This window comes from Nanorana parkeri, unplaced genomic scaffold (assembly GCF_000935625.1).
Source record: "Nanorana parkeri isolate BGI_ZX_2015 unplaced genomic scaffold, ASM93562v1 scaffold282, whole genome shotgun sequence".
NCBI lineage: Eukaryota > Metazoa > Chordata > Amphibia > Anura > Dicroglossidae > Nanorana > Nanorana parkeri.
In genome coordinates, this window is record NW_017306550.1 from 783,677 (window position 1) to 797,046 (window position 13,370).

The window sequence follows — 13,370 nt, forward strand, 5'->3', positions numbered from 1 at the left end:
GGACAAATACATTTGGGACAATAATGCATGCGCCCAACACCTCATTTTCCACGGTCGTTATATTGACGACATTATCATAATCTGGGGAGGCCCCACTGATTCCGTGTTAGAATTTGTCACATATTGTAACAAAAACAGACAAGGACTTTCTTTCACACATGCAACCAATCCATCCCAACAAGTCTTCCTAGACCTGGAACTTTCCTCTGATGCCACGTCCATCACTACCAACAACTATGTGAAACCCACCGGAGGCAACTCCTACGTGCACTTCCAGAGTTGCCACCACCCGAGATGGATAAAAAAACATTCCTAAAAGTCAATTCTGTAGGGTTAGGCGCAGTTGTTCCAAAACCTCAGATTACACAACACAGAGCCAACTCCTAGCCAACAGGTTTATAGATAAACGCTACCCAGCCTCACTTATTCACGAGGCCTACTCCACATACTTAACACCACCCACCCCTAAAGCCACCACACCCCTCGAGGGTGATACAGAGGTAAGATTCATCACTACCTTTTAATAATAATCGCAATGCCATAAAGCGCATCCATGCAAAAACTGGCACATTCTCAAACAAGATCCTAAACTAGGTCCCTCCATCCCAGCTGAACCCACAGTGACATTCAGGAAAGCCAGAAACCTGAAAAATAAAATAGCACTCAGCAAATGTCAAAGTCCTAGAATGAATTCGATGTTACTCCCCAGGTTTGACCATGGGCACATTTCAATGCAGAAAACCACGCTGCCTTACGTGACAATTTATCACTCATGGTCAATCAGAATTCATAGACAGTGCCAACAACAACCATCCCATTAAACAATTCATTACATGTTCACATGACCATGTCATCCACGGTTTAAAATGTCCATGTAATCTATTATACGTCGGCCGTACCATCTGTCCGTTGAGAAAAAGGATAGGCGAACACAGACGATTCATTACAGACAGTGACCCAGACCACAGTGTTCCACGACAGTTTGCCAGTAAACATAACAAACGCATCCAAGATTTACAAGTATTCGCCATTGAACACATTCCTGAACAATACTCGCCACCTGATCGTTTCCAGCATCTAGGCAGGAGAAAAACATACTGGATTTACCAGCTTAACACCCTGGTTCCCAATGGACTGAATGAGGAGTTGGAGATCCTCACCCTCTTTTGATCCATCTACACCAATTATCACAATTCCCACACTCCAGCCCCCACCAACACAGAGATACCAGCATGTTTTTACCCAGTAGGCATCTAGCCCTATCAACCATCGAACAAACAGTCACACAAGCTTTTATTCCTTTTAATGAAAGATTTTAATTAATTTAATTTATCTCCCAATCTTTTAAATGAGTCAAGTGCCTATCCCTGTTGTACCATTGTAGTTCACCCATGCAGCAGACCCATCCAGCTCCCCTCATCCAGCAATGCCACAAAGTTGTATGTGTAAACACAAACACCCAGCTAAGGCACCATTCTCCACACACTGTTCGTTCCCGTAGCCCCGCCCACCTGTCATTTCTTCAAACCCCGCGGACTGCCGCAGAAAGAATTTCTGTTATCTCACGTACATTAATATGTATGGCCACACAAAAACATCCCTCACCATTCATCCACACTCCCCCTCACTGTCACACACTTAGAACAGGTACATAACCTCTTATCGAGTCACCAGTGCACAGCTGCAGTTCGCAGCAGATGTCATATTCTTTTCCCCAAACCTTCACCTGTGAAACCCGGCGGATCTCCCGCCAATGTTACCCACTTTTTCTTTCTGAGCTTGATAAAGAGGATTACCTCGAAACGCGTTGCTCCCTCATCACCGAACACCGCCCCGTGCACGTCCTTCCCTGGCCGCCTGTCACTTTCACAAAAACCCCGCAGCTAAGACCAGAGGTAGCCTTAGGTGACCGGAGTCTTTTATGTATGAAGGTAAATTAGTGACCAAAAACCCTGCGGCTGAGAACAGAGGTAGCCTCCTCACCAGCCCTCCGGCACATATATTCCCCAGTCCCCACTTTCTGACCCCCCCATTCCACCAACATGCTTGATGTAACAACTTCCAGCTGCCATGCTCAGACCATAGGACCTGCCCTGCTCTGCCCTCACTCCTGCATCTGGTGGCCACTACACAAAACTTCCTGCATCGCCTGAGCCTCCATCGGGGCCGTCCCGTGCCCGGACCCCGGGCTTCCAAGTAAGTTCCTCACGTTTTGTAAATTTTTCCTATTTCAATCTCAGAGACAGGTTGTCTCCACACCAATTACACCTTTTTGGATTTTGCGCTCTTACTGCTCCATTACATTCTAGGTATAGGTACCAATACATATTGCCCATTTCTTCCACAATGCAATGCTTGGTGCTGGAATCTCCTGTTGATAGACCTAAGCAATGTCACATGGGGTAGTGTGCATATTCCCAAACACATACTGACTTTAAAATGATGTGTGCAAGGAGTAATGTTTAAGGTTTGCAAGGAGGAAGGCAGGCAACACTTTTTCAAGTTAGGAGCAGGCATGGTGTCTGTTGCATGCAGCCACAGTTACTTTGCTGTCAGTAAATGTTTACTTTAATTGCTGGTACAGTTGCTGCACAGTTCAGTGTGTCCTTTTCATTCTGGAATGTAGGGATTTGTAATACTAGCTGTCCCAAACTCTCTCTCTACTTAGCAAGTTTTGGGTCTTGTAACACCAGTGGAGATTTTCCCTCCTGTCTGCTTTGTTCTTAGGATATACTCTACAGGTGGCAAGTAAAAAAGTGCTTTATATCTAAGGAGCTGAGTTATAACTCCTCGCTAGGCCAATGCCATTCGCACAGCACTACCTCCACTAGGTGGTGCTCAGGAGCGAAGGAAGTTTCTATGCTCCTCACTTCACACAGACGGTGTACAGACCTGGTTCCATCATGTCTGTGTCCGAGGCTGCACAATATTTGTGTGCAGCTGTCAAATTTTGGATCTGTGGGAGGGTCCACATCTCCTGTATCTCCAAAGACTTACATGAGCTGCCAACACCCATCTTCCTGCAGCTCCAGGTGCATCAAAAAATGGTATTTCATGCTGTACAGGGCCATGCGCTCTGTGTTAATGAGGCCTATAGCTCACTTAGACAATATTTATTGTCTGGGCGCAGTCCCTCTCGGGTCCAACAGTCACAGAACCTCTTTGGATGAACGGTCTATACACGTATCAGTATCTACATGGAGCTTTCCAAGAGTCACATTTTATAAAGCAGAAAATTCACTTTTCAAGTCCAAGAAAACAAAAGTAAAATGTCATGGTTTAAAGGAGAACTATGAGATGAGTGATTTCCACTCGCCTCATAGTTCTAGCCGACCTGTGACAATGAGACTGTCACAGGTCGGCTCAGTAGATCGGGAGGTGAGCGAACACATACCAGGTTCCTTCCCTAAGCTCGCGGTATACTGAGCTTAGGGTAACGGGAGGACGCTAGTTTGTGTCCTCCCGTTACCCTAAGGAGAACTATGGGAAAAAACACTGACCCCATAGTTCTCCTTTAACTATACCGCACGGTATTCACCTAATGATGAACTCTAACGCTTTGTATGATCCTTGGCTTGCTGTCCAGAATTCTAAAATACAAAATATGATCATAAAAGCAAAAACGCCCAGTAATGACATCCATTAGCTATCAACATATAACATACACGAGTACAGGCAAAGTAGTATAGCTTTCAGCCTCTTGTATCAGCCACAATGTTTCAGTCTTGTTGTTAACATGCAATTACAGTTTGATTAAACTGTACATCTACTCAGTTGCTTGGCAACATGTATGAGAGGTTTCTGGACTGCTAACTGGATTATTTAAGATCCTTTTATGGACTGCATGCCATTTCTTCCCAGTTTGTGATGGTCTGCATATTTGTCATCAGATGTGTTTTTTTTGCAGATGCTGTACTGGTGTTTGGCAAGAAAACATGAGACGGGATTAGATTATAGTTTGCCAATTCTTCTATAGTCTTAAATAAGACCATGACCATTTGGCTAATGACTAAAAGAAAAACAGGTGTTGGGAACAAAAGGCAGAAAATGTGTTTCTTCTGTAAATGTGTTAGAAGATCGACACACTGTGAGAGATTTGGCCATTTTATGCGGATTCTGTTTGGGAAGCTTCATAAGAGTTGTTCACATCCAACAGGAGAAACAGGCCAAGGGATGCATTTAGTCTAGCAGCATTGTATCTCCAGGCTAGCCCCAAAAGTTCTTCCAGTGGGAATCCAAGGAGCACAACATACAATGGAGAAGCCAGGGATGTAATCTTTTAAAGGAGAACTATGGGGTCAGTGTTTTTCCCCATAGTTCTCCTTAGGGTAAAGGGAGGACACAAACTAGCGTCCTCCTGTTACCCTAAGCTCAGTATACCGCGACCTACAGCTCGCGGTATACTGAGACGCCGGAGCGGATCCCGACTTAGATGACGGGATCTGCCCAGCTGCGTGAGTGACAGCTGGCTCTGCCTATCTAGAGGCAGAGCCAGCTGTACCCGCCCCCTCCCCCGTCCGTTCTGCCAGTCAGCGCTGGCAGATGGGAGAGGGGAATCCAGCCCCTCCCCCTGTCACGGCAGAGAGCCGTGACAGGATCGAGAGGTGAGCAAACCTGGTATGTGTTCGCTCACCTCCCGATCTACTGAGCCGACCTGTGACAGTCTCATTGTCACAGGTCGGCTAGAACTATGAGGTGAGTGGAAATCACTCATCTCATAGTTCTCCTTTTAACTCCTCACCCCTCACAAGCCCTCCTAACATTAACAAAGAAGAAGCAAGTAGAAATGTTATCCCTTAAAGGAGAAGTATTGGGAGAGTAAAATATACTCTTCCTAGTATTTAGAAGCGGCGTGTACATATTCTTCTCAATACTTAGATTTGTAGGTGTCACACATTGGCTCTATAGCTCGAGAACAGTGATCACAAACCGCTGACCATTCAGCTCAAGGTCTTCTTGCAGAGAGTGGAGACTGTCAGTCACCACTCCCCTAGGGAATTCCCCACCTCCCCTCTACGTTCCTCCCAGTTTTTTTGGAGGGAGAGACAAGAGAAGGGGTGGGCACAACTGGCTATGGCGAGGCAAATCCAGCTGTCAATCAGGCAGTGGGGTGGATCTCGACAATATTGTCAGGATCTTTCCTGGCTCTGCGCTGTCGGCAAATAGTGGGCAGTAGCCTGCTAGATGCTGACTTTGGGTCGCAGGAGGACATGTCCTCCTGTGACCCAAAAGAGGGCTAAAACAAGGAATTTCGACTGCAAGAAGTATTTTCTAAAATATTTTTCTTTTTTTTAGCTCATGCTATGTGAATGGGAACATGTAACAAATATAAAACAGGTGTTATCCCAATTTGGCTACAAAAGTGGAAATCCACTTGAGGTGACCTAAAAACTAGGGATTCACCGATACTTTTCGAGTACCAATGCCGATACTTGGCATTTTCATGAGAACTACCAGGGTTGCAGCGGTTGCAACTGGGACCTGGCTCTGGCGCTCCACCACTGTCCTGAAATCATTAGTTGATCGGTTTTCTAAAACAATATCGATAGCTGTTTGTCCCCTGTGATTGCATGCATCCATTCTCAGCAAAGTAATCCTATCTTACCAAACAGAGCCCAGAGTTTTATTTGTTGTCATCACTATTATTTAACCTACTGTTTCTTCTCATGTAGGTTGCCATCTACAAGTCTGTGCCAACAAGACTACTTTCTCGGGCATGGGGACGCCTGAATCAGGTAGAACTACCAACATGGCTGCGGAAACCTGTATACAGTCTATATATCTGGACTTTTGGTGTGAACATGAAGGAGGCAGCTGTGGAAGATCTGCACCAGTACCGAAACCTCAGTGAATTCTTCCGAAGGAAGCTAAAACCTCACGCACGGCCTCTATGCGACTCCCATAGTGTGGTGTGTACAGGAAGTCTCTAATGTTCCTACATTTGTAGACGCTTTCAGCAGTTGCAGTGTTTAGCTTAGAGTAAGCTAAGGAGTTTAAGATGGAAGTGATATTTTCCTTTGCTCCCCCCCTCCTCCTCCCCCCCCCACTAGCATAATCTTTACATTTTACATAGTAAACCACTCTAATTCAGGTGTGTAGTCGTTTATATAGATGTTTTTCTACATTGTAAATGGGATTTTGCCTGGCAGCAAGTTGTGGGAAGCTATAACAGCTTCAACTCTTCTAGGAAGGCTGTCCACAAGGTTTAGGAGTGTGTCTATGGGAATGTTTCACCATTCTTCCAGAAGCGCATTTGTGAGGTCAGGTACTGATGTTGGGGGAGAAGGCCGGGCTCGCAGTCTCCACTCTAATTCATCCCAAAGGTGTTCTATTGGGTTGAGGTCAGGACTCTGTGCAGGCCAGTCAAGTTCCTCCACCCCAAACTCGCTCTTCCATGTCTTTATGGACCTTGCTTTGTGCACTGGTGTGTGATGTTGGAACAGGAAGGTCCCCAAAGTGTTCCCACAAAGTTGGGAGCATGAAATTGTCCAAAATGTCTTGGTATTCTAATGCCTTAAGAGTTCACTTCACTGGAACTAAGGGGCTAAGCCCAACCCCTGACAAACAACCCCACACCATAACCCCCCCTCCACCAAACTTTACACTTGGCACAATGCCGTCAGACAAGTACCGTTCTGCTGGCAGGCGCCAAACCCAGACACGTCCATTGGATTGCCAGGCAGAGAAGCTTGATTCGTCTCTCCAGAGAACACGTCTCCACTTCTCTAGAGTCCAGTGGCGGCGTGCTTTACACCACTGCATCCGATGCTTTGCATTGCACTTGGTGATGTAAGGCTTGGATGCAGCTGCTCGGCCCTGGAAAGAAACCTATTCCATGAAGCTCTCTACACACTGTTGTGCCAATCTGAAGGCCACACGAAGTTTGGAGGTCTGTAGCTATTGACTCTGCAGACAGTTGGTGACTTCTGTGCGCTTCAGCATGCGCCGACCCCGGTCTGTCATTTTACGTGGCCTACCACTTTGTGGCTGAGTTGCTGTTGTTCCCAGTTTCTTCCACTTTGTTATAATACAACTAACAGGGGACCGTGGAATATTTAGTAGCAAGGAAATTTCACGGAACACCTGAATCCAATGATTTGCAGGGGTGTCCCAATACTTATGGTAATATAGTGTATATGCATACCTATACAAATATTGCTTGAGCATCAAGCAAGGGATTACAGTTTCAATTTGCATTGTAAAATCAATCTTGTTAGGGCGTTAAAAAAAGTGTAACTCTTCGCTGGGCCAATGCCATTCGCACAGCACTACCACCACTACGTGTTGCTAATTCCTATGCTTCTCACTGCACACAGACGGTGTACAGACTTGGATGCATCATCTGCAGCCTCGGACAATATCTGTGTGCAGCTGTCAAACTTGGAGCTGTGGGAGGGTCCACAGCTCCTGTATCTTCATAGACTTACATGAATTGCCCACACGCTTCTTCCCACAGCTCCAGGTGCATCAAAAAGTGGTATTTTATGCTGTACAGGGCAATGCACTCCATGTGAATGAGGCCTATAGCTCACTTTGTAGCCAGTACAGAAAATAGCTTTATCCATGCCAGCTTGCAGAAACTACGCTCTGTAGCAAAGTTCCAGACACCAATGTTATGCCACATTTCCAGATGTGTAAAAGAGCTTTTTCCCCGCTGGCTGCTGTGGTCCCTCCCAACGATCCTACATTACTATTGTGTCCTGCAATAATTGATGATGAGCAGAAGGAACTGCAGGGGCTGGCAGGGTGACCTGCTATTCGACACATCAGAGAGTATAAATACGATTGCCGTAGGGAACTCTGCTATAGAGCAAAGTTCCTGCAAACTTTGTAACATGTAAAAAAAATTAGAAAAATTGGTTTTATTTCCTTAGACATACAAAAAAAGCACAATATGCTATGTTTGCTACAGAACGGATGTCTAATGTATTTATTTTTACACTTTTGTCTCCAGATTAGTCCATCTGATGGAAAGATTCTGCACTTTGGCCGAGTGAAAAACTGTGAAGTGGAGCAGGTTAAAGGGGTGACCTACTCCTTGGCATCTTTCTTGGGGCCACAGACATGGACCGATAATCTCTCCGTTACAAATAGTGAGTTGGTGCATGACCTTGATCAGCTTGGGAAATGGTCAGTGCTTTCAGTAGAGTGGCATGCACATCAGGTTCTGTGTTCTTGCATAATCAGACTTCCCTGTCTGACAGGAACTTGTGCTCTAATCTCCTTTTACTAATCCCAGTATAACTTGCAGCTGAATTACAGTTAACAACAGTGTTAATTGTGCTTGGTGATGTAGCTTTAGTTCATTAGCTGAAAGTAGCTTTTCCCACTAAATGGATTTCCTTACTGGGTTATGCTTATTTACATTTCTTTGTCTTGTAGCGTCATTCCAGGATCAGCTTGTGACTCAGGAAGGCAATGAGCTCTATCATTGTGTCATTTACCTGGCTCCTGGAGACTATCACTGCTTTCACTCACCAACGGACTGGAATGTGCATCACAGACGTCATTTCCCGGGTAATGCTTCTATTCCAAAAACATCATGTGTGTCTGTGGACTCTTTTTGTTAGATAATATAGGCATAAAGGAATTTCCACAAATCTTTATAGTTAAAATAAATAGGAATTTTGTACTTAAAATACTGTGCTGTAAAATAACTGTGTCCCTTAATTGACTTTAAGAAAAGGCGCGTACAAGACGCCACCCAATAGATGACGTCAAAGCTCATCATTAGCCACCTCTGTGGTGAAACCATAAGTAGTGAGAAATCCAAAAGGTGCCCAACAGTGCAATAACGAGGTGTTCCTGGTGCTAGTCCTGATCGGCCTACTCAGTAAAGTGAGTCTTCAGAGACAGGGCAAGTGCTGAGGCAATGCCAAACAGCTCTGGATGGAAAGCACTCCAACTTTTACCAGTACTGGGTCTGGAAAGCGTCACAAGCATAGCCCAGTGCCCAAAGGTTACTTTCAGGCTAGTGCCGGAATGTCCAGGCCAGTGGGGTTCAGGCATGGCACTCCATAGTCAGGCTGAGGAAAGACAGGTTGGATAATTGCCATGTAGATACCAGCTCAAGCAGAGGTGTAGTGAGGAATCGTGATAGAAAGCAATTTGAGGCAGAAAGTGAAACTGGTTAGACTTTTAGCAGCAGAGCTTATGAAAAAAAGATGTCCATTCTCCTAGAACACTAGCAAAATATGGAAGTATTCTGAGGTTATCCTAAACTGGAACTGGTAGCAGTATAACGTACGACAATATGACTGACTTCCTGTGTCCCTCAATGGACAAGAAAGAAACATTTTTGTTATATGGTTTGTGTAATTTCTCTTTTTATAAGGTTATACTGTAACTTGTAGGGTTTTATAGTTCTGAGCCAAACCACAATTTCTCTTTCCAGGCTATTCTACTTGCCTGCTGCTTGTTGCAAGGGCTCTAAGTTTTTTGGGGCTTCGGTATAAGTTTTCTCTTGATCTGAGCCTTATGTGGCCTGAATACCACTTAAATGTATTCTCTCTAAGCCAGAGCTATTGGAAATACCAGGTTTAGGAAGTTAGAAGTAGACTGTGGCAGACATTTGTCTGCACAGATGTGCAGGTTGGGGGTCTGCGTGTACCCGCATGCAGCCACATCCTCTCATAGGGAGGTGCATACTGCCGTACGCAATTACATGCAGCACCTGTCCTTCCCAGGATCTGGACTTTGCATGGTCGTGCGCACCCGTGTGAATGAGCCCTTAAGACTAAAAAGTAAAATTGTGCTGAGGCCTTCATTATTTTTTGAAATGGGGTCAAAACGACAATCATTTTCCATCGCAGTGGCGGAAAAAAAAAAAAATCAAGAGCCGGATGGAAAATGTTTCTCAAACGAAATTCTAACAGGGAATGTGGTTTTCATTTGAGAAACTCCATTCGTTTCCAAAATCAAAGGTTAAAACCAAACAAAATTTTGAACAACATTTGTCAAGTCTCTGATGGCATTATGGAATGTTCTGATGAGATTTTCTATATGACTGTTCATACGAAAAGTTACCAGTGTATGACCAGCTTAAAACACAGGTCACATAATTATGCAAATGGTGAGTTTATTTTCTGCACTTCAGCTGTGGCCAGTCTTCCACACTCCACTTTTGGTCAACAAATCCTGCCCATCGGGGTGATAGACGTGTCTCAAGGTACAAGAGAAGACGGACTTGACATTTTGGAAAACTTGTGTAGTCTTATTTAATTGTGTTCCTTAGGCAGAATGCATAACTACTTTAAGCATACTTAAAGTCTTGAAGGTTATTGAAAAATGTATTCCCCACCCTTGTAATCCTTTTATGAGCTGTATGTGAGGAAACATAAAGAATACTCTTGATGGTATTTGTTTTTCATGGAGTTGCTTATGACAGTCCCAGGCTAATGAAACATTTCTTGTTCTCTAGAAAGCACTGCAGGGATGTTGAATGGTAGGTTGTTTTTGTATTTTCTACCTACAGTCACAATAGGTAGGTGGGGGACAGTCTCTCACTTATGAGCTGTCATGGAAGTCACCTGGCAAAATAAATAATTTCTGCAGTACTTATGAGATTTTGATTGATCTACTTATTAGGTGTATTTCCATATTAATCATTTATGTTATATGCATTTTAGCATTGCAAGAACATAGGTCTATGCTTGGATGACACAAAAAGAAAAAAGGCAGATTCGAGAGCCCACATTTTGTGTGCCGTTACTCTTATGTTTATATGGCCAGCTAAGTGCTTTATAGTTTACCGAAACTCTCTTACTTTCATAGGATCACTCATGTCTGTAAATCCAGGAGTTGCTCGTTGGATAAAAGAATTGTTCTGTTATAATGAACGTGTGGTACTCACAGGGAGCTGGAAACATGGGTTCTTCTCACTCACAGCAGTCGGTGCAACAAATGTTGGCTCTATACGCATATATTTTGACAGGGTAAGTGTTTCATATGTAGTGTCATTTTCTAACAGACTTATCTGTGTATCTTAAAGTGTACAACCTTTAAAATGTGTATGAAGACATTCCAGACACATGGGGAGAATTTATCAAAGCCATTGCGACAGTTTTAGCTATGTAGATCATTTCTTTTTATGTGCAAATCTCTCTTTTATTATTATTCAGGATTTATATAGCGCCAACAGTTTGCGCAGTGCTTTACAATATAGGGAAGACATTACAATCACAATACAATTCAAGACAAGATGGTAAGGAGGGCCCTGTCACTGAGGGCTTACAATCTAAAAGGGAGGGGGATGTGATACATGAGGAGGGAGCTGTGTGGGGATGAATTGTCTGAGAACGTGATGGTTCAGTGGTTAGGTTGAGGTGGGATAGGCTTCCCTGAAGAGATGAGTCTTTAGGGATCGCCTAAAGGCAGTCAGAGTGGGAGACAGACGGACAGGTTGGGTAAAGAGTTCCAGAGGATGGGAGAGACTCTAGTGAAGTCCTGGAGGCGAGCATGGGAGAAGTTGACGAGGGGGCTGGAAAGCAGAAGGTCATTTGAAGAGCGGAGGGGGACGATTAGGGTGATACTTTAAGACGAGGTTTGAGATATATCCGGGGGCAGAGTTATGGATGGCTTTGCAAGTCATTGTTAATATTTTGAATTTTATCCTTTGGGCGAGTGGAAGCCAGTGGAGGGATTGGCACCTGTTTTACACTTGTTTTCATCTGCCCTTGTTCTGGGCTGTCTGAAACTGGAGCATCACCTAACAAAACAATCACAGCTTAAGAAGTCCCCGTGACTACTTCAAGAAGTGACAGTTAAGACTCGTAACTCCAGACAAAAAGCTTCTTTCCTGGAGTCTATTAAACCTTATTTAAACCTCATTTATGAACATTACACTAGCATCATAAATCTGGCACAAAGTGCATCAAATTAGGGATGTCCGATGCCACTTTTTCAGGACCAAGTACATCCCCTCATGTACAGTGCAAGTTCAAACACTCGCAATTGCTATGATAAATTCTCCCCATTATGTATCAAGCGGAGAAAGTCCAGTGCTTTCCACTGATTACTTTTACTGTATCCAGCATGTTAAGCATGATTTAATTTTAGACTGACCACATACCGGTAATATAACCACATTACAGTTTTCAGTCCTGTCTAAAAAAAAAACATGTATATGATCACCATGCATTTAACTGCCAGGCACATACAATAAACAGTCCAGTGGAAGAGGCACTTGGGTCTTGTATTAAAACATAAACAGATTTATTGGTCAACTTTTTAAATTGCATGTTTTTTGCACCTGTTTACATCTGCACTTGTTCTGGGGCTGTCTGAAGCTGGAGCATCACCTAACACAACTTAAGAAGTCCCCATGACCACTTCTTCAAGAAGCGACAGTTAAGCTTTTTGTCTGGAGTTACGAGTCTTCTTTCCTGGAGTCTACTAAACCTCATTTATCAACAACATTACACTAGCATCATAAATCTGGTGCACATATATTCCGTGCAAGTTCAAACACTCGCAATTGCTATGATAAATTCCCCCCTGCATGTCTTTATCAAGACAAATACATTTATTTTTGTTGCCTTAGTACAAGACCCGCGAGTGCCTCTACCGCTGGACCGTTTGTGTATACTTGTCTAGAGTGCACTTGGGTGGCTTTTGTGCCCATCATTAGACTTTTCTAAATATGGAATACTATTTTTGTACTAAAATTGTTTTCTTGGAATCCATTGAAGGACACAGTAATTCAGAAACAGTATTCAACAGATTTGAATACTGGTAAACAAACTTAAACCAGCCCTGTATAACCTCTCCTGTACCCAAAATGCATTAGTTTTGCGAGAGAGCAATACTCAGAGCCAACAAAAGCACATAGGGGTGCGACCTGTATCCCTCAATGGACTCCAAGAAAAAGATTTCATGGTAAGTGCAAAACCGAATTTCTCTCCCGTTCATTGAAGGACACAGGGAACAGATCGGAGATCATGTACTGTAGGGTAATATCGCCACCTGCAGGAGAAGGACGCTAGGCACAAAAAAACTAAAGACCAATTACAGCCTAGGGGCGGCCCCTGCCGGTGGCCAAACCCCCCACCTACTGAGAAGTCTCCAGTTTTTTGCCTAGCGTCAGGAGTAAGGAGCTAAGAATTTTCCTCGGTATTCTTACCTGCTTCTTCCTGATTTTTTTCAGAGGATTCTTCTTGCAAGTGTTGTCCGGGCGACAGGCTGGATGTCTTGGATCCTTGGAGTCTCCCCTGGATAACCAGCGAGCGTATGCAGACCCGCTACGGTGGGTCGGCTACGACGGCCCCGCTCCGGCGGGGTGGCCTGTGGGTTCGTCCCAGGGGGGTGCATATGACTGGGGGTCTCGGCCGTCCAGTCACAGCACTTCCCTCAGGCTGCTGGCGCCGCGACTG

General features: G+C 44.3%; 1 protein-coding gene across 3 annotated transcripts in view; it reads left to right on the plus strand.

Annotated features, from left to right (window-relative positions):
- PISD (phosphatidylserine decarboxylase) overlaps positions 1–13,370 on the plus strand; it is a 43,114-nt gene that overhangs the window by 18,924 nt on the left and 10,820 nt on the right. For all 3 annotated transcript variants that reach the window (XM_018557430.1, XM_018557429.1, XM_018557432.1), the window contains 4 exons: positions 5,673–5,909; positions 7,955–8,093; positions 8,383–8,517; positions 10,774–10,934. In XM_018557430.1, the coding sequence (XP_018412932.1) occupies positions 5,673–5,909; positions 7,955–8,093; positions 8,383–8,517; positions 10,774–10,934 (672 nt within the window). The remainder of the gene's footprint in view (positions 1–5,672; positions 5,910–7,954; positions 8,094–8,382; positions 8,518–10,773; positions 10,935–13,370) is intronic.